Raw genomic sequence first — 21,842 nt, 5'->3', positions numbered from 1 at the left:
CTGTATGATAATTTAGAGTGGCTTCATTGTATCCCTATGTATGTGGGTTCCATCCTTTATCTAATCTCATGATGGACAGGCTATTTATGATTTTCACTAGTATACTAAAATAATGTTGCAAAGAACACCGATGTACAGCCATCCCTATTTATGCATTTGTCTGATAATGCAAGGACTGGCTTTATCCAGTAGACTTAAAAATCAGGGAAGATTCTTTGAGAATTCTTATGTGAGAAGTAAGTTGCTAGTTAATAGCTATTTTTACTCATCTATAGGCTTGGCCTGCACTCACGTTGTGCATAGATTGTCTTAGAAACTAAAATTACAAAAGGACTTCTCTCAGTTATGAATATGACATTAACAAGCTATGTTTTAACTCGGTCCTAATTGCTCATATTTAAAACAACTGCTGACTGGCTTCTACCTTAAGGGACAGTTTATGTTTTAAAACAATGGCACTGGCAGCTGCTAAAGTGTCTGTGATATTAACCATACAGGTTGCCTTTCTCCATACAACTGGTTAAGTAATTAAGTATAAGCTAACATGGGGAACACAACTAATGGAAAGCACCTGTTTATAGACCCGCAAATTATAAGTTGTAGATTAATATCTTCTCTTCTCAAAATCATAGCCAGTGGCATTTTTCTGTAATCTGGTGCTTTGGGAAATAGAGGCATGATGCAGGGGAAAGCCTGCCATTCCTGCCTTACTATAGAAGCCAGTGAGCTCATATAACCCAGGAGTACCTGGGGCTACTGAAGCTGTGGAGTTGGGCTGACTGCTCTAAAACTTCCATCCTCAGCAAGAAGTAGGTAGTCCAGATCCAAGAGATAGGTTGTACATTTTAAAAACAAAAGTAGTAGATATATAATCTTGTAGTGATTCAGAAACAAAAGCAGATGACAGGTGAGTATATTCTAGGTCAGCATATCAGCAACAGAACTCAGGCAGATCACAAACAACTGCCACAGAAAATGACAGAGTATTGTCTATCATATAATCAAAGTTGGAGAAATGGCTGATACCTAATAATCTTAGTCATAGGGATCTATGTCACACATGGAGTAGAAAGGCACAGAGATGACAGATGGTAGGAATGAATTGACCCTGTATCCACACTGTCGTTTCAAAGCTAGTTTATTTGCACCAACCCAAATGGTTGCTCAAGCTCTCATCCTTGCCAAGTACTCTTGGCCCAGGTCACTGCAATCTGTGTATGCCTTAATCAGCGCTTCTCCTGCCACTCTTGATAGTGCTATCTAGGCTTCAACAACAGAACCTAACCAGATGATTCCAGAGAGCCCCATTTCTGCTGGGTGTTTTTTTCTTCCTGGGTTTGTTTTGTTTTTCTAAACAGAACTGCTGTCTTTGTAAACGATTCAGGATTGTTTTTCAAAAAATATTAAAAATAAAATCATGTGTTTATATAAACAACTATCACTACAAATCTGGCCAATTCAATATATGTCCTTTTATTATTTTCTTCCTTTTCCTAGAAAAAAGATTAAATATATATAGACATTCTGATTCCTCCTTTATACATCCATTGCTTTTCATGCCCCCCCATAGGAAAAAATTGTTAAATAGTCAGCAATATAAGAAACTAGAACTCATTTTTTCTAATCAAAAATTAGCAGCTATCTTTCTATTTCTTCTTGTTAAGATCCCACCTATACTTTACAGCCTAACTGGGACGAAGTTTTCCCTGGCCCCCAACTCCTGCACTCAAGGGATATGGTTTTTCTCTTCTCTGAACTGCCATCATACTAAAACTGTAATAGATGCTATAAGAACCACATATTTTATGTTATAGTTGTTTGTACATTTATCCTTTCTTCTCTAATAACTTATAAGAGTGTCTATTATGGTACTCTGCAGATAGTTTATGCAGTAAAAATTTGTAGGTGGGTGGAAGGAAGGGAAGGAGGGAGGCAGGGAGAAAAGGTTTCCTTTCCTTTCTTTATATTAATGGCAATTTATATTCCCTGTGTGTTAAGCGGTGTAGCAGAAGGTGAATTGAAGGGTCAGTTCCTGATTCATTGCTAAAGATTGGATGATTACTTAATCAATGGACAGTTTTTGAGAAATTGCTATGTGTAATCCACTGTGAAAGACACCTGAGCAGCTCTGTTATCATTTGTGTGGTTTCTATTGGTTTGTTCTTCAGTGTAAGTTTCACGTATATGATTTACTTGGGGATTTTTCTAACTCTTTTCTAACACTATTCATATTTTTATATGTTGTTGTTCCCCATATTTTCCAGATATGTAGGCATCATTATCAGACTTTCAACCTCATAGAAAGAAAATTTGTCTTAAAGCCCAATTGCATGTCCTAGTAAAGAAGCAAACATAATGCATGGCTAAAGTACAAAACCAAGGACATTTAAAAAAAATCTATTCACTAGGTTTGACATTGAGTCCAAAGATAATCAATAGCAAGGTCTATGGCAGTTGAAATACTGAGCAATATACTGATTTTTCTTCTGAGCCACATTTTTGTAAAATCCTTTGAAATGCTCAAGTTATCAATTATGTAAATGCTAGTCATTTAAAATCCCAGGAGGTTGGTTATACATGTTATGAAAATATCACGTTTATGATAGGTAAAAGTAAGCCTTGCATATTTTCCACATTTGTAGCTTAATATGGATTGTTTTTAATGCCTTGAGATAATATTATTGTACTCAGTGGTTTTACTTTTATCACATATTTCAATCTTTCTAAAGTTGCTATAATTGAGTTTGTTTGATAATGTACCTTTATATTACTACAAGACTTGATAGTTTGCAAAATATGAGGTTCATAATAGAGGTAGAGAATAGAGTTACTACCTGGCAGGGAGGATAAGAAGAAAGTGAAATATAGAAAAGTGATTTAATCTCACTACTGCAATGCTGTAAAATATAATTTGTTTTCCCCCTAGCACAGCAAGAGTTTCATGCTGATAACCAGCTACTGAATTAATAAATCCATTGCAACTATTGAGACTTTTCCTTTAATAACATAATGAATGCTGAGCATTAAGAAGAGAAAAAGAAACATATTCTTTGTACAGATGTTACCTCTCCCAGATCTATATCCCTAAGCATAAGAAGAATACCAACATCATACCCTGAGCAATATCAATATGATGATAATTTGTGCATCTCAATTAGAATACTGTATTTTCCACACAAAAACATGCTATTTTCTGAAACAGATTTGCTTATTTTCCAATTGGAAAGACATTTAGGGGTCTATTTTGTTATCATTACATGTGCTTAACTCCAATTACATTTAATGAGAGTTGTGTATCTGTAGTCACAGTAGCCTCTGAACTTCTTTAATATTATTGCTTTCCATTACCATTCTCATTAAAATAGCTTTTCATCTCATCTCCCAACATGAACTACCACAGTAATCTGGGTTTCTGTTTTCTTTGCATGGATTTATTTGCATGTGATGAAGGATATAGATTATACAACATGATCTGACTCTAGCTTCAAGAACATTATGATGTCATTGAGATTAGAATAGGGCTAGAACTGGGCGCCTGGGTGGCTCAGATGGTTAAGCGTCTGCCTTCGGCTCAGGTCATGATCCCAGGGTCCTGGGATCGAGTCCCGCATCGGGCTCTCTGCTCCTTGGGAGCCTGCTTCTCCCTCTGCCTCTCTCTCTCTGTCTCTCATGAATAAATAAATAAAATCTTTAAAAAAAAAAAAAAAAAAAAAAAAAAAAGAATAGGGCTAGAACTATTTAATTTTTAAGTAGAGGTAATTGATTGGCTTCTAGACATCCATTTTTGCACAGTGACCTATATATACAATTTTATTGGAATAAAGTAAGTTGATATAGTTTAATACTGTTGGTATCTGGTGGAAGCCAAATTTGTCAAACGTTATAAAATATATGAGAAAATAAGGTTTACAAACTTTGAAGCACTAGACTTTTTGAACAGCCAACAAAACTGTATCCTTAATTCCAATTCAAATTTTTGACAAGGCAAAAATAATGAGAATAAGCATATTAGAAAATCTCTTATAGAATTGATTTTGCTCTTTTCCTTAGTGCTGGCCTGTGCTGTATTTCCAGAAGAAAAGTGGTCAGCTGGTGGAAAAAGTGATCAGAAGACAGTGAAAGAGGCTTGTTAAGTCTTTAAGAAAATGAGAAACCTAAAGAGAACTCTTAAAAACATCATTAGGGACTTTAGAGTCACCTGACTCATTGGCACTCAACAAATAGACATCTGCCTATCCTTACTAAGATAGCGTAGTTAGTACCCATTGGGTTTATATTTCAAGCTGTGTTGTTTTCAAGATGTGTGATTATAACATGATGTAGAGTTCCAGAATGTTTCCTAAAAATACATCTTCGAAATGAAAATATAAATTATAGAAAATTATTTCCACCAGATATTAAAATATATTATGAATGAAATCAGAAGGTATTGGCACAAAAATAGTTGGAAAGATGTTTAGGTCAATGGAACAGAAATGTACACTAGTATAGATAATTTAACATGAAAAGAGATATCATGAATCAGTGTAGAAATTCATGATTATTCAACAAAGGGTTCTGGGACAACCCATTTTCTCTCTGCAAGAAAAGAAAAAAAAAAAAAGAAAACAAGAAATCAATGTGGAAACTTGCCTGACATTGTACAACAAAATAAATTCTAGATCATTTAAATAGATAAATGTGGAAAAAAACAAACCTTACAAAACAAGAGACAGTTGAATGTTAATCAGATGTCTCTGGCTAGAGAAAGGCTTTCTAAACTTAAAAATAAAGGAACAGATCACAGTGTGAAAGATCAATAGATTTAGCTACATAAAGAATAAAAATGAGTTCCAGTCTGAGATAGTTATATTGGAAGACCCTGAACTCACCTCCTGCAGAGACATCCTGAATCTACACCTACATATAGAGCAATTCCTCCTGAAGAACTGAAGGCTGACTGAACAACTTATGCACAACAAAAGACAGAGGGACCACATAGAGAATGGCAGGAGAGATGGAGGCATGGTAATCATGAGAATCCCACCCCCGATACTGCAAACTGCAGTGGGGAGGGATAGTACTGAGGGACTGGGAGAGGATTACTCCACTCTGGGGCACAGAATAAAAGCTGCAGCTTAAAAGGGAAACTAGAATATAAAGGAGCCAGCCCTAGAGCATCTGCCAAATGGCAGGGAAGCTGCTGGAACACTCTCTAGGGTCAGAGGTGCTGGCAAGTGCCATTTACATTTACATTTCCTCTCCACTTTGATAATGCAGACAGAAGCAGGGTCCAGGTACCCTAGCCAGCCTCCCACCTCAGTGAGTCCTGTGCCCCTAGTCCACATCAGCCCCAGCCCCCCAATGTGGCCCCAGTGAAGCAAATACAGGGACACCGAAGGCCTGCACCCAATTCAGCTCCAGAGGACTTGCCATGACACCCCATGCATGGAGCATCTGAGGACTTCCCAGCCAAGGACCTCCTGCATGGAGTTGCACAAAGACATCCTGCCCTTTGCCCACCTGAGCTCCACCCATTCCACCAGGATACCCCCTGCATGGAGTACCCCAGGACCACCTAGCTCATTCCTGCCTCAGCTACTGCCATCCAGCCAGGGAGCCGCCTGGACAGAACATCGTGGAACCTCCTGGCCCATGCCTGCTTCTGCTCCAGACATCTTGCCAGGGTGCCCTTAAGAGGAATGCCCCAGGAGCCCCAGCCTGCACTTGCTTTGGCTCCAGCTGTCCTGCCAAGATGCCCTCTGTGTAGAGAGCCCTGGGACCCCTAGCCCACTTCAGCTCCAGCCATCCCACTAGGGTGGCCCTGCATAGGCCCCAGGACCCCCAATCGGTGCCTGCTACAGCTCCAGCCAGCCAGCCAAAGCAGCCAGGTACACACAGAGATTTCCTACACAAGGCCCTTCCTTTAAGACTAGGATAAATAACTGTTCTATGTAATTCATAGAAATAAGCACAGAAAGTCAAAACAAAATGAGACAGAGGAATATGCTCCAAATGAAAGAACAAGACAAAACTTCAAAAAAATAGCTACATGAACTGGAGATAAGCAGTCTACCTAATAAAGAGTTCAAAGTAGTGGTCCTAAAGATGCTCACTGGACTTGAGAGAAGAATGGATGAACTCAGTGAGAACTTCAACAAAGAGATAGAAAATATAAAAAAGAACCAATCAGAGTTGAAGAATATAATAACTGAAATGAAAAATACACTAGAGGGAATGAATAGCTGATTGGAGTATGCAGAAGAAGAGATCAGTGATCTGGAAGACAGGGTAATAGAAAGCACCCAAGCTGAACAGCAAAAACAAAAAATAATTTTAAAAAATGAGGACAGGTAGGGCACCTGGGTAGCTCAGTTGGTTAAGCGTCTGCCTTTGGCTCAGGTCATGATCCCAGGGTCCTGGGATCGAGCCCCGCATTGGGCTTCCCGCACAGTGGGGAGCCTGCTTCTCCCTTTCCTGCTCATGCTGCTTGTGCATGCACACACACACACCCACTCTCTCTCTCTGTGTCAAATAAATAAATAAAATCTTTTAAAAAATAAAATTAAAAATGAGGACAAGTTAAGGGAACTCTGGGACAACATCAGGTATACAATCACATTATATGGGTCCTAGAGGAAGATAAGAGAAAAAAAAGGGGCAGAAAGCTTATTTGAAGAAATAATAGCTGAAAACTTCCCTACCTGGGGAAAGAAACAGACATCCAGGTCCAAAAATCACAGAGAACCCCCAAACAAGATGAACCCAAAGATGTCCACACCAAGACATGTAATAATTAAAACATCAAAGATTAAAGCTAAAGAGAGAATCCTAAAAGCTGCAAGAAAAAGCAACTAGTTATATATAAGGGAAATCCCATATAGCTGATTTTGCAGTAGAAACTCTGTAGGTCAGAAGAGAATGGTACGACATATTCAAAGTGCTGAAAGGTAAAAACCTGCAGCCAGAAATGCTCTACCTGGCAAGGTTATCATTCAGAATTGAAGGAGAGAGAGTTTCTCAGACAAACAAAACAGAGTTCATCACCACTAAATTGGCTTTACAAGAAATGTTAAAGGGACTTCTTTAAGAGGAAAAGGCCATAATTAGAAGAAAATTATGAAAGGAAAAAATTGCATGAGTAAAAGCAAACAGAGTAAAGGTAGTAGATCAGTCACTTATAAAGCTAGTATAGGCTAAAAGACAAACGTATTAAAATTAATTTTATCAGGGGCACCTGGGGGTTCAGTCATTAAGCATCTGCCTTCGGCTCAGGTCATGATCCCAGGGTCCTGGGATCAAGCCCCACATCAGGCTCCCTGCTCAGTGGAAATCCTGCTTCTCCCTCTCCCACTCCCCCTACTTGTGTTCCCTCTCTCACTTTCTCTCTCTGTGTCAAATAAATAAAAAAAATAAAATCTTTAAAATAAAATCTTTAAAAATAATTTTATCAAAAAATAGTTAAGGGACTCACAAATAAAAAGATATAAAATATGACATATACATAAAACATGGAGGGGGGAGTAAAAATGTAGTGCTTTTAGAATGAGTTTGAACTCAACCAACCAACAACTTAATATAGACTGCTATATACTTAAGATGTTATAAATGAACCTCATGATAACCAAAAACCTATAGTAGGTGCAAAAAAAGAGAGAGAGAGAGAAGTCCAAGCATAAGACTACAGGTCATCAATCACAAGGGAAGAGAGCAAGAGAAGAAAGGAACAGGGAAAAAATTCAAAAACAATCAGACAACAGTTAACAAAAGGGCAACAGTACATACCTATCTATAATTACTTTAAATATAAATGATCTAAATGCTCCAATCAAAAGACATAGGGTGAAGGAATGGATACAAAAAAAACCACTTATTTATATGCTACCTACAATAGACTCGCTTCAGACCTAAAGACACATGCAGACTGAAGTGAAGGGATAAAGATCTTTCATTCAAATGAAAGTGAAAAAAATGGGGTATTAATACTTTATCAGACAAAACAGAATTTAAAACAAAGACTGTAAGAAAAGACAAAGATGGACATTACATAATGGTAAAGATCCAACAAGAAGATATAACAATTATAAATATCAATACACCCAACATAGGAGCACCTAAGTACATAAAGCAACTATTAACAGACATAAAGGGAGAAATTGAAAGTAATACAGTAATAGTAGGGGACTTATTAAACACCCATTTACATAAATGGATAGATCATCCAGACAGAAAATCAATAAGGGAACAGTAGCTTTGAACAACACATTAGACCAGATGAACTTATCAGATATATACAGAACATTCCATCCAAAAACAGCAGAATACACATTCCTTTCAAGTGTGCATGGAACATTCTCCAGGATACATCACATGTTGGGCCACAAACCAAGTCTCAATAAATTTAAGAATATTCAAATCATATCAAGAGTCTTTTCTGACCACAATGTATAAAACCAGAAATAGTTACAAGAAAAATACTGGAAAATACCCAAACTCATGGAGGCTAAACAACATGCTACTAAACAACCAGTGGGTCAACCAAGAAATCAAAGACGAAATAAAAAAATACATGGGAACAAATGAAAATGAAAACACAACAGTCCAAAATATTTGGGACACACCCAAAGCAATTCTAAGAGGGAAGCTTACAGCAATACAAACCTACCTCAAAAATAGGAAAAATCTCAAATAAATAATCTAACCTAATACCTAAAGGAAATAGAAAAAGAAGAACAAACAAAACCCAAATTAGTAGAAGGAAGAAAACAATAAAATTAGAGTAGAAATAAATGAAACATAGACTAAAAAATTTTAAATTTATTTTTTTAATCTTATTATGTTATGTTAGTCACCATACAATACATCATTGGTTTTTGATGTGGTGATCCACGATCCATTGTTTTCGTATAACACCCAGTGCTCCATGCCATACATGCCCTCCTTAATACCCATCGCTGGGCTAACCAATCCCCCCACCCCCCTCCCCTCTAAAACCCTGTTTGTTTCTCAGAGTCCATAGTCTCTCATGGTTCATCTCTCCCTCCAATTCCCCCCCCCCATTTTTCCCTTCCTTCTCCATGTCCTCCATGCTATTCCTTATGTTCCACAAATAAGTGAAACCATATGATAATTGACTTTCTCTGCTTCACTTATTTCACTTAGCATAATCTCCTCCCATCCCATCCATGTTGATGTAAAAGTTGGGTATTCATCCTTTCTGAAGGCTGAGTAATATTCCATTGTATATATGGACCACATCTTGTTTATCCATTCATCTGTTGAAGGACATCTCAGCTCTTTCCACAGTTTGGCTATTGCGGACATTGCTGCTATGAACATTGGGGTGCATATGGCCCTTCTTTTCACTACATCTGTGTCTTTGGGGTAAATACCCAGGAGTGCAATTGCTGGGTCATAGGGTAGCGCTATTTTTAAATTTTTGAGGCACCTCCACACTGTTTTCCAAAGTGGCTGTACCAACTTGCATTCCCACCAACAGTGTAAGAGGGTTCCCCTTTCTCCACAACCTCTCCAACATTTGTTGTTTCTTTCCCTGTCCATTTTTGCCATTCTAACTGGTGTAAGGTGATATCTCAATGTGGTTTTGATTTGGATTTCCCTGATGGCTAATGATGATGAACATTTTTTCATGTGTCTGTTAGCCATTTGTATGTCTTCTTCAGAGAAGTGTCTCTTCATATCTTCTGCCCACTTTTTGACTTGATTATTTGTTTTTGGATGTTAAAAAATTTTAAATTTAAAAGATCAATGAAACAGAGCTGTTCTTTGAAAAGATAAAAAAGATTGATAAACCTTTAGACAGACACATAAAGAAAAAGATAAAGGCTCAAAATCAGAAATGAAAGAGAAGTGACAAACAACACCATGGAAATAAAAAGGATTATAAGGGACTACTACAAAAAGTTATATGCCAACAAATGGGACAACCTAGAAGAAATGGATAAATGCCTAGAAACATACAATCTTCCAAAACTGAGTGAGGAAGAAGTAGAAAATCTGAACAGACTGATAATGAAAATAAATCATTAATTTTAAAATGTGCAACAAAAAAAGTCCAGGGCCAGATGTCTTCACAGGTGAATTCTCTCAAACATTTTAACAAGAGTTAATACCTATTCTTCTCAAACTATCCCAAAAAATAGAAGAGAAAGGAAAGCTTCCAAATACATTCTTCAAGGCTAGCATTACCCTTATACCAAAACCTGACAAAGACACTGCAAAAAAACTTACAGGCCAATATTCCTGATGACCATCGATTCAAAAGTCCTCAACAAAATATTAGCAAATCAAATTCAACAATATACTTAAAAAATTATTCTCCACAATCAAGTAGAGTTATCTAGTGATACAACAATGGTTTAATATCCACAAATCAATCAGTATAATATATCATAGTAACAAGAGAAAGAATAAAGACCATATGATTATTTCAAGAGATGCAGAAAAAGCATTTAACAAAATTCAACAACTGTTCATGATAAAAAAATCTAATCTCAACAAAGTAGGTTTAGAGGGAGCATATGTCAACATAATAAAGGCCATATCTGAAAAACGCATAATTAACATCATACCTAATGGTGAAAAACTGAAAGCTTTTCCTCTAATATCAGAAACAAGACAAGGGTGTCCACTCTGGTCACTTATATTCAACAGACTACTGGAAGTCCTAGCTGCAGCAGCCATACAAGAAAAAGAAATAAAATACTTCCAAATTGGTAAGGAATAAGTAAAACTATCATTATTTGCAGATGGCATATTACTATATATATAGACAACTCTAAAGATTCCACCAGAAAACTGTGAGATAACAAATAAATTTGGTGAAATTGCAGGATATAAAATTAATATATAGAAATCTATTGCATTTCTTTTTTTAAGATTTATGTATTTATTTTAGAGAGAGAGCATGACCAGGGGTAGGGGCAGAGGGAGAGAATCTTTAAGCAGACTCCCTGCCGAGCAATGAGCTCGACTTAGGGCTCAATCTCACGACCCATGAGATCATGACCTGAACTGAAATTGAGAGTTGGACAATCAACCAACTGGGCCACCCAGGTGCTCTGAAATCTATTGCATTTCTATACACTAATAACAAAGTAGCAGAAAGAGAAATTAAGAAAACAATCCCATTTACAACTGCACCAGAAAGAACACCAAGGAATAAATTTAACCAAGGTGAAAGACCTTTGTACTTTGAAAACTATAAAACATTGATGAAAGAAATTGAAGACAACACAAACAAATGGAAAGATATTCTATGCTCATGGATTGGAAGAACCAGTATTTTTTAAATGTTGATAACTACCTATAGCAATCTACAGATTCAATGTAATCCCTATCAAATAACCAGTAGTATTTTTTTTCACAGAACTAGAACAAATAATCCTAAAATTTATATGGAATCACAAAAGACCCCAAATAGCCACAACAATCTTGAGAAAGAAAAATGAAGCTGGAGGTATCACAATTCCAGGTTTCAAACTATACTACAAAGCCATAGTAATCAAAACAGTATGGTACTGGCACAAAAAGAGACACATAGATCAATAGAACAGAATAGAGAGCTCAGAAATATACCTATGCTTATATGGTCAGTTAACCTACATCAAAGGAGGTAAGAATATGCAATGGGAAAAAGACAGTCTCTTCAAAAAAGGTGTCGGGAAAACTGGTCAACAACATGCAAAAGAATGAAACTGGACCACTGTCTTGTACCATACAAAAATATAAAGTCAAAATTGATTGAAGACCTAAATGTCAGGCCTGAAACCATAAAACCCCTAAAAGAAAAGATAGGCAGTTCTTTTCTTTTTCATTTTTAAAGGCGCCTCCATACGGTCTTCCAAAATGGCTATACCAATTTACATTTCCACCAACAGTGCTAAGGGTTCCCTTTTCTCACATCCTCACCAACACTTGTTATTCCTTGTCTTTCTTTATACTAGCCATTGTGACTGGTGTTAGGTCATAACACATTGTGGTCTTGATTTGCATGTACCATACTGTTCAGTAATTCCACTACTGAGTATTTACATGAGGAAAAAGAAAACACTAATTTGAAAAGATATAAGCCCCTATGTTTATTGCAGCATTATTTACAATACCCAAGATATGGAAGAAACCTAGGTATGCATCACCTGATGAATGGAGAAAGAATATATATATACAGACACACACACAATGGAATAATAGCCGTAAAAAGAATGAGAACACACCATTTGTGACAACATAGGTGGACCTATAGAGTATTACACTAAAGTGAAATAAGTCAGAAAGACATATACCATGTGATTTCACTTATATGTGGAATCTACAAAACAAAACAAATGAACAAGAAAAAGCAGAAATAGAAACAAACTCATAAATACAGAGGACAAACTGGTGTTGCCAGAGCAGAGGGGAGTAGGCAGATAGGCAAAAAGGGAGAAGAGTATTAAGAGGTACAAACTTCCAGTTATAAAATAAATAAGTCAGGGGGATGAAAAATAGAGCATAGGAAATATAGTCAATAATATTGTAGTAACATTGTATGGTGATAGATGATAAATACACTTATCATGGTGAGCACTGCATAGTGTATAGAATTGTCAAATCATTGTGTTTTATACCTCAAACATTTAACATTGTATGTCAACTATAATTCAGTAATAAAAATTAAAAAATATAGAGTATAATGGGAAAAAAAGAAACCATATGTTCCTAAAAACCCACAACACAAACTAAATAGGTAATCAACAAACTAAGAAAATAGTTCTAACAAATATTTAAATTGGTTACTATCTTTAATATGTAGATTCCAAAATAAAAACAAAAGCAAAACCTAAGACCCCAGTAGATTAATGGCCAAGGGGCCTGGCCAGCATTTAAAGGAAGATATATAGATAATAACATATAGAAAATTCCACTTTACAAGGATTTGAAGAAATACAAAAGGAATAAATCAGATACCATTAATCACTTTTCATATTACACATTTTAAAAAGGTTAATACCCAACAATGTGATAACACAAATTAATGTACTTACTGCCAGTTGGATTTAAATTAATACAACTACTCTGGAATTCAATTTGGACTTAATTTTGCACACTTAACAAAGCCACTTCCATACATGGTATATATAAAGATATAAGGATGTTCATGGTGAGGCTTTTATAATAGAAAAAAATGGGAACAACTTAAATATCTAGCAGTAGAGAAATTGTTAACCAAATTGTGATATATTTATATAAAATAAAAAGATCATGTGACCATTAAAAATCATGTTTTCAATATCATGTTTCAGGAGGTTAATGACATGGAAAATTTCTACAATAAAATGTTAAATGAAAATATAGAATACCAAATTGCACATATAGTTTAAGTTCAAAATATATATGTATCTTGGGGTGCCTGCATGGCTCAGTTGGTTAAGTGTCCGACTCTTGGTTTCTGCTCAGGTCATGATCTCAGGGTCATGAAATCAAGCTCAGGGTCAAGAGATCAAGCCCTGCATTGGGCTCCCAACTGGGCATGGAGCCTGCTTAAAATTCTCTGTCTCCCTCTCCCTCTGCCCCTCCCCACTACTCGCATGTGTGTGCTCTATCTCTTTCAAGAAAATATGTATTTTAAAGACACTATCACTATTCTGATAAGAGTGAAGAGAACAAATCTGGTCAACTAATGGAACAGTTGGCTGTCTTCCACCAAGAGATTAGGCCCAAGCCTAATTCAGCTGTTACCTTACAGTCAATTCTAGTGAATGAGAAACTTTATCAATTTAGGATTCCCAAAATCAGAGAGAAAAACATAAACCAAACAGCTTTGGAATCATGGGACATAAGGGGAAAAATGTAAGTTTATATGAGACAATTTTAGTATTACAGTCTAAGATAAATTATCTTCTTTCATTAGTGTTTGGAAAGCAAACATCTACTCAGTAGACATTTCCTGAAGCATCTTTAGTTTTCTTGGTTTTCTTAGCCTAAGCTGCATAAACCCAGTCCTCTGCTCTATTTGTTGGAAATAATGCCTACCCATTGATGGTCAATCTACACACCATTAATTTTGAAGGGCTTTGGAGAAAACAAAGTTCACCATAAATCACAGAGGTTTTCTTTTACTTTGTTTACTCACATTAAAATTGGATATTTAGTAATACAATATACAGTATATACCAAACACATTTATTTTATGTTACCCTGCTGGGAGGGGAAAGTGCATTATGTTAGGTTAACATTGATACATCTGCATTGCCTATGAATACCAGGAAGGAAACTGTTCTTCCATAGACAACAGATAGACTCCTAATCTGAGGGGAAATGAATAATGAACATGGCCTTTTTATCACAGTTTTTCAATCTCAACTTGTCCTACTCATGAAATATACAGGATATATCCTCGTACCTTTGGCATACACTCACTTGGGTGAAGGATTAATTGTACATTTTCAGGTTACATACTATAGGCTTGAGTACTTTAGTCTGTCTCACATTGTGTTTGGTTAAGCTTTATCTGTAATATGCTTATTCCTCAGTTATTTCACTTGACAGAGTTTTCAGTAAGAAGAACATTAGTGATGTAAATTTAGCTATTGGTGTGAAACTTTGGAACATTCAGGTATTTCTTGGATGATGTGCTTTGTACATAGTTGCTGAATAAATGATTGCATGAATGAATTTTAGATCAATACAGTAATGCGTTTAATCCATTTACTGTAGGATTCAGTAGGGAAGGTTTTGAGATGAATGTCAAATATATTTATATTCAGAAAAAGCATAAAGATTATTGCTGTTATGACAGTGGAGAAACCTTGACATTGGTTTGAACTGGTAACCTGATACCCAGAATGTGCAGAAGCATGTTAAAGCTGGGCCATGTATTCATATTCTCTTTTCATGACAGATTGGAATATTGTTTTAGTTTTGATCATGCTTCCTCCATAGAATGCACATTTTTATATAACTGTGTCCCTCTCCAGCTTCACGTTATGACCAGGACACTCTCTGTAATATCAGAATCTTTTCACCTTCACATGGGGCATATTTCAAAGACAAGCCTTTGATTATCAGAGAGAATACCCAGCTATGGTGGATTTGGAAGTTACATCTTGGGACTGACATTTCAGGGCTTTAATGCTGCATTAATTGTTGGTTTTTACAAACAATAGAATTTCTTAATGAATTCTTAGATCATGAGGATATATTAGACACTGTAGGCTTTCTTATTCACTATCATATGTTACCTCATACATTAAGAAAATGAAAGCAGAGAAAGATTATGACAAATCATGTTCTCCCCATCCTCTAATAAAATGTGTTTTCCGGTATCTCATATCCCCACCAAGTATACAAACATAGACAGATGCCTCCCCGCCTTCTTCCTTTCTTTGGTTTCCAAAAAGTCAACAGGCAAATTGGAAAGGAAAGCCACTATTTGTTAACAAAGCCCTCACATGATCTCAGGTGAGTACATATGTTTTAAACTATTGACTTTTTGGAGGAGAGGCTCTTATTTTTGCCATCTAAAGTATTCTAGTATCAGTAGTGTTGGAGAATAAGACTAGTTATAGAAGTGAATTTGGGGACACCTGGGTGGCTCAGTCAGTTAAGCATCTGCCCTTGGCTCAGGTCATGATCCCAGGGTCCTGGAATCGAGCCCCACGTTGGGCTCCCTGCTCAGTGGGGAGCCTGCTTCTCAACCTCCCTCTCTGCCCAGTGGGCCCCATCCCCGCTCGTGCTCTCTCTTGTGTGCTTTCACATGTGCTCTCTCTCTCTCTCTCTCTCTCAAATAAATAAAACCTTTAAAAAAGTGAATTTGGTTCAGTCTGGGTCTCCTACAACTCTCAAATCATCACATGGGCATCCACTTCCTCCACCTACATCTCCAAATAGGAAATACAGTCCCTCTCAAATCACCCAAATTACTTTATCACCTCTGACAGCAATAATATGTAACATTTGCTTTCTCATAAATTTGATATCAATTAGTGCCCTTACCTTATGAGGGCCATGCCAGATTTTTACCCGTTAGTATTTAATACTATAATTATAGAATTTTTATTTCAAAAAATTCACTGATTCTTAGTCTTTGTCTCAAAGAAGACATGCATTTGAGCATGAAAAGTTTTCATCATTAGATTGCAAGCTACTAAGAGTGTGAAAAAAGATGAATATATATATTCATGTCGTATACATTTATAAACATATTATCTTCTAAATTTCACTTTCTGCTTGATCTGTACAAATCTAGAGTATATTTTGCACCTAAAATAGTTTTAATATAAATGCAGAAAATTATAATTTGATCACAAAATCCAGATTAGTCATTGTTGCCATCATTGCCATTGTTTCTAACGGCATTTTTTCCCCATAAATAAGGTTGTACATTGACATTTCAAAAGTACATGGTAACTTTTTCAGAATTGCTTCCTCTTATCTCATTAACATAGGGATCAGTTCGGTACCAAAAATATATAAAGAGAGAGAAGGAAGAGAGGGAGGAAATGTAGAATCATTCTCTCTTGTGCGTGTCAAGAGCTAGATTTGGGCCCTGAGCCAGTGTTTATCCTGTCTTCCAAAAGCTTCAATGCCCTTTCCTCAGTTCATTTTCACCTGAAAGTTTATTTTCTCATACCAAATGCTACCAATAAGTGAATCCTGATACCACATCATTTAATGCTATGAGTCTGGGTTTTTTTAATGTGGTACTTGTCTTAAATCTAGTGGGCTGTGAGTGATGGTATGGGAAGCCAGTGGCATTCCTGAGCGCAATGCCAGTTGACCTTAGTGTGTAGGACCACCAAGGCACAAGCCCTTTTTTGAGCTGAGACAATCCTCTGAGAATGGTACCATCATTCTTATATTTGGTGGCTTTTAATACTGAATGTTTAAATACTAGCAAATCATTGGTAACCATTATATTATAATCTCATTTTAAATGTTTTCTAAGTCCCAAACCAATCTGTATGCAAACTAGTGACATCTAAGTAATAAGCCCTTTATCTAGGAATGTTATCTTCACATTTTTGCTGAATTGTGATCTAGATCGCAAACTAAATAATGACTTTTTTAAATGGTATCTTTAAAAGAATACCCAAATAATCCTTCACTCAGATATATCTCTGAATAGAAAAAATGCCTTTCTTTCTCACCTCTCAGTGATATTATTGCATTCTTAAGGCACTTTAAGCTTATGACTGGTTGGCTCAATGCAGTCATATGCGATGTTAACAAGACCAAGGTCATAGAAGCCAGTTAGTTTTGTTCTGTGAACTGACCACAGACTACCAGGAATCAGTCCAGAGACACTAGCACGGAGCAGAAAGATACAACAGCAAACCTCAGCACTTCTCATAGTCCATCCTCCCCATGGGACAGGCAGGATGTGTTCTTTGGGCATCATCATTTCAGGGAGGATATGGTTAGTAGCTTGGGAGGCCCCAACATCTACCTCTGAACAAAGCAGTCCGGATACTTAGGCATTAACTGTGCATTATAATCCCCCATCATACTACTGGTTTGCTGTTTAACTTTCATCACTAAAGCAGAAATAATAGGGTAGAATGAAATAGACTTCCCTCCCAGGGATGTTGAGTGAATTAGCAAATTAACAGGTGTTGAGCGTTAGCATTTATGTAAGTGCTGGTGGTTGTCATTATTTTGAGGGACCTAGTCTCATTTTAAATAGAGAATCTAAGTATATTATGCTTTTGTCAGAAAGGGATTTTCATCCACATCAATTGCATTTAAGCTGAGCATAAAACAGAGGGGATAATAACAAAGTAGTGATCATCACAATGCAGAGCTGTAAACCTTTTCTCTATTAAAGCTAAAACTCTTTTGAGCAACCATCAATGCTTTTAAACTTTGCTTTCCAAGCTTTGTGCCAACAGTTACCTCTACAGTGATTATTCTTCCTCTGAGGGGAATAGGACTTATTCATTATTCATTCCCATAATGACTTATATAATGTGTTGAATATGTTTACATCATACAGTCAGGCAAAGATTCAGTAGCTTGTTTGATTGGCACATATTGCCATCATTGTTAAAAAAAATAAAAATTCTGGGCGCCTGGGTGGCTCAGTTGGTTAAGCGACTGCCTTCGGCTCAGGTCGTGATCCTGGAGTCCCGGGATCGAGTCCCGCATCGGGCTCCCTGCTAGGCAGGGAGTCTGCTTCTCCCTCTGCCCCTCCCCCCTCTCATGTGCTCTCTCTCTCTCTCATTCTGTCTCAAATAAATAAATAAATAAATAAATAAATAAATAAAAATTCTTTTCTGCTCTGCCTACCCTGGTGTCCTCTAGAGGTAACCCATATACAGATTGTGAAAACTCATGGGGGAAAAAAAAAAGAAAAAGAAAACTCATGGGGAATTGAAAATTGAAGTGCTTTCCAACAAAGGGCTCTGTACATAGATCCTTTCAATCTGACATCTTTACTAAGGAATTTTGTTGTCACCTGCAATTTCCAAGGGGACTGTGCTTGAGAGAATTCTTCCATTTCTTTCATCACTCTGATTTCACTTACCAAGAAAAGTTATTTATTGCTGATTGCAGGACTCTTGAACTCAGCCTGGGAGCTGCAGCATGAACTCCTCAGATCTGGGCTCCTTGTTACTTATTTACATATTCATTTGAAGTGATTTTCAGGACTATTCGAAAACCTCTCTTGACCTGACATTGTGTAATAGCCAAGATCTAAAGCTCACGTGTTTTTGGTTCTTTTTCTCTTTGTCTTACAGATAACAGACGAGTACCTTTGGAAAGGTCACGCTCTCGCCACAATGGAGCTATCTCATCTAAGTGAATCCTGATGCCAAAGAATATGAAAATATTTAAGTAAAAGAAATCATATATTTTGAGAAGAACAAAATATCCACTCAAGGGATAGAGAGGAAATAAATGCATTTCTGCAAGGATCAAGCTAAGCTGGGTGAAATAGCATGTATTTTTACAGCTATTGCAAGATGCTTTCACAATTATACAAACACAATTACAAGGATTATAAAACATGTGTTCCATTTTAGTGTAAAGATGTGTATTGTTATTGTGTGTGACCTGATGGTAATGATGAAAAGTATAAGAAATTCAAAAACATTCAGTCTGTCAAAAAATTACAATGTTAATCAAATTGCAGGTCACCCCCCCCCAAAAAAAAGGAAAAGAAAGGAAATAGAATTATTCAATGTCTGCTTCTGATTCCTGTTACATAGAAAAAGAAAAGGCCAATGAAAATGTGTGTATTAATGATTTGGAGAGGTACTCTGCAAGAGAAGCCATTTTGGAAGCTAAAAAAAAAAGTACTGCTTCAACCCCATGAATTTATTTAGAATCTTATCTCAAGTGAAAGCTGATGGATTCATCTGCTTTGGCTGAAATTAAACTTATCATTAATCTAGAGTTTCAGCATGATGTTGCAGGCACTTATCATTGCTAAAAATAAACTAGAGTTTAACAGAAGCAGAGAAAGTGATTTAAACTTTATTTAAAGAGGTATTTTCTAATTATGCACATATATCTACTTTATACAAATACTTCATATGACTATTTTTTGAGAAAAACCTCACATTTTAATGTTTATTCTGGGATGAGCCTGAAAATTCTATTACCTTTATTAAGATTTTTTAAAGGTAAATATTGATTCCTATTCTCTGTGGTTTATTTCTTCTATTGCTTCTTTCTCCCATGACCCCCCATGAAAGCAGGGAATAGAGTTTCTAAAAGACCTAAGAGGAAAAAGATTTCTCTCTGCAGGCAGCAGAAAACTGTCTGAAAGGTCAACTGTTTTATCTGCCTCTCTTCTCCCCTTTCTGATTCTGCCTTGGTGGTCTGAAGAAGAAAAAAATTATATGTATGTATGTGTATATATGTGTATATGTTTATATCTCCTACTACAATAATTCCACATCCCAGTGACTAAGTGAACTTCTCAGTGATCATCATACTTACTTACCTTATATTAATAAATTAAAATGATGCTGCCAAAACAACCCTAGGAGAAAAAACATGCTCTACATATTTCTTAAATAGATGAAGGCATAGAAGTTATACTTAACTTGTCTATTACTTTAAAATATGCATTGAAATAATGTGGTATAACTTCTCTGGAGTGTAATTTTAAAACTAATCCATGCAGATGATTGTCATTACTGTAAAAAAATTTCTTATATGTATATTTCTTATATAGAAGATCCTATTTCTACTTCTCCAAAGCACACTATAGACGTTCAGAAAGAACAAACAACTGGCTTGGCAGGTCACCATTTGAAATAATGTAAACAAGTGACCAATAATTCAGTCTCCTTTATATAGATGTATAATGATTCAAACTGCTACCTTTTCCTCCAGTGCATTCTTACTTGGGTATGATATTTAAAAAAAATCTCTGAAGCTGCTACAATAGAGAAATCAAAAAGACTAACAGTATCTGAGATTTTATGGTTTTATCCTATCTTAAGACACACACATATGCATACACAAACAAGTTTGAGGGACATATCAATTTCATACACTTTTTCTTAACAACAACAACAAAGATATACAAATTTATGTAAATAATTAATGTGTGTATTTTTGACTTCACAAAATCTTTTCTGAAATCTTCATGGCATGGCCTGAGTCTTTTGGTAGCCTTTCAGGCTGTAGGAAAATGATATTTTGAAATATTAACGCTGACTAAAATTTAGGGGCATTTGCCATGCCATATTATGAAGATGGTCAGAAAAAAAGAAAAAAAGATGGTCAGGATAGAAATACTGATGATACACAGTATTCACCTCTTCAAAACGTGAACTTGCCTTATTTTTAAGTTTGTGAAAAAAAATGAATGAAATACTATTATTGATAAATTATATATTTGTATTTAGAGAAATCTCACATGGTTTTCACAAACGGTATGGAACCTTACAGGGTCTTTCATGAAGTTCCAATAATTGAGTTAAAGGTTTTGCTTCCCAGATTTATAATGGTCCTGCTTTAGCCATTTGCAGTTTTGTTTGAGATTGAAAATTATCACCAGAAAAAGTACATAGTAACATTTTTAGTATAGAACCAAATTACACTAAAGTCTTTTGTTACTGCCACAGTGAGAAGCACCATTTTATGCAAATTTTCTTCAAAATGATTTTTAAAAATACAAAATCCTTAGAATGTTTAGTAGTTGCATTAGTTTCCTTTGGCTGCTGTAACAAAGTACCACAAACTTGGCTTAACACATCAGAAATGTATTCTTTCATGGTCCCTGTGGCAAAATGTCCAAAATGAAGGGCTCTGCTCCCTCCAAAGTCTCTAGAGGAAAATCTTCCCTTGCCTCTTCCAGCATGTAGTGGCTATTGGCCTTCCTTGGATTATGGCTACATCTGTCTCTGCTCCATCTTCACATCACTCTCTCCTCTGTGTATCTAATCTTCCTATGCCTCTCTTATAAGATCCTTTTTCCTAATAAGTTTCCATTTACAGGTTCTGGGAGTTAGGATGTGGACATACCTTTTTGGAGGCACCCCCCCAGCCCACTACAGTCTGCCCTCTGGCCCCCAAAATTTATATATGTCCCATGTGCAAAATATATTTACCCCATCTCAACATTCCCAAAAGTCTCAACCCATTACAGCATCAACTCTAAATCTAAAATCTCATCCAAACATCATCAGTTCAGTAGTCCCAAATCCCATCATCTAGATCATCTAAATCAGGTATAGATGAAAATCCTGGGGCAAAATTCCTCTCCAAATGTGAATAAATGAAGCAAAACAAGTTATCTGCTTCCAAAACACAATGGTGGAACAGGCATAGGGCAAGAGTTATAGACATTGCTATTTCAAACCAGGGAAAATGGAAAATAGAAAGAAGTCACATGGCCTGATGAC

At 36.2% G+C, this 21,842-nt stretch overlaps 1 protein-coding gene across 1 annotated transcript in view; it reads left to right on the top strand.

Moving 5' to 3' along the window:
- Positions 1–19,620, top strand: part of DIAPH2 (diaphanous related formin 2) — a 979,600-nt gene extending 959,980 nt beyond the window's left edge. Inside the window, exon 27 of the mRNA XM_044911596.1 lies at positions 18,720–19,620. Coding sequence (XP_044767531.1) covers positions 18,720–18,784 — 65 coding nt within the window. The 3' untranslated portion in view covers positions 18,785–19,620. The remainder of the gene's footprint in view (positions 1–18,719) is intronic.
- The last annotated feature ends 2,222 nt before the right edge of the window (positions 19,621–21,842 follow it).

This window comes from Neomonachus schauinslandi, chromosome X, assembly GCF_002201575.2.
Source record: "Neomonachus schauinslandi chromosome X, ASM220157v2, whole genome shotgun sequence".
NCBI lineage: Eukaryota > Metazoa > Chordata > Mammalia > Carnivora > Phocidae > Neomonachus > Neomonachus schauinslandi.
The sequence above is the reverse complement of the archived record's forward strand: the minus strand, read 5'-3'. Positions and strand labels throughout refer to the sequence as shown.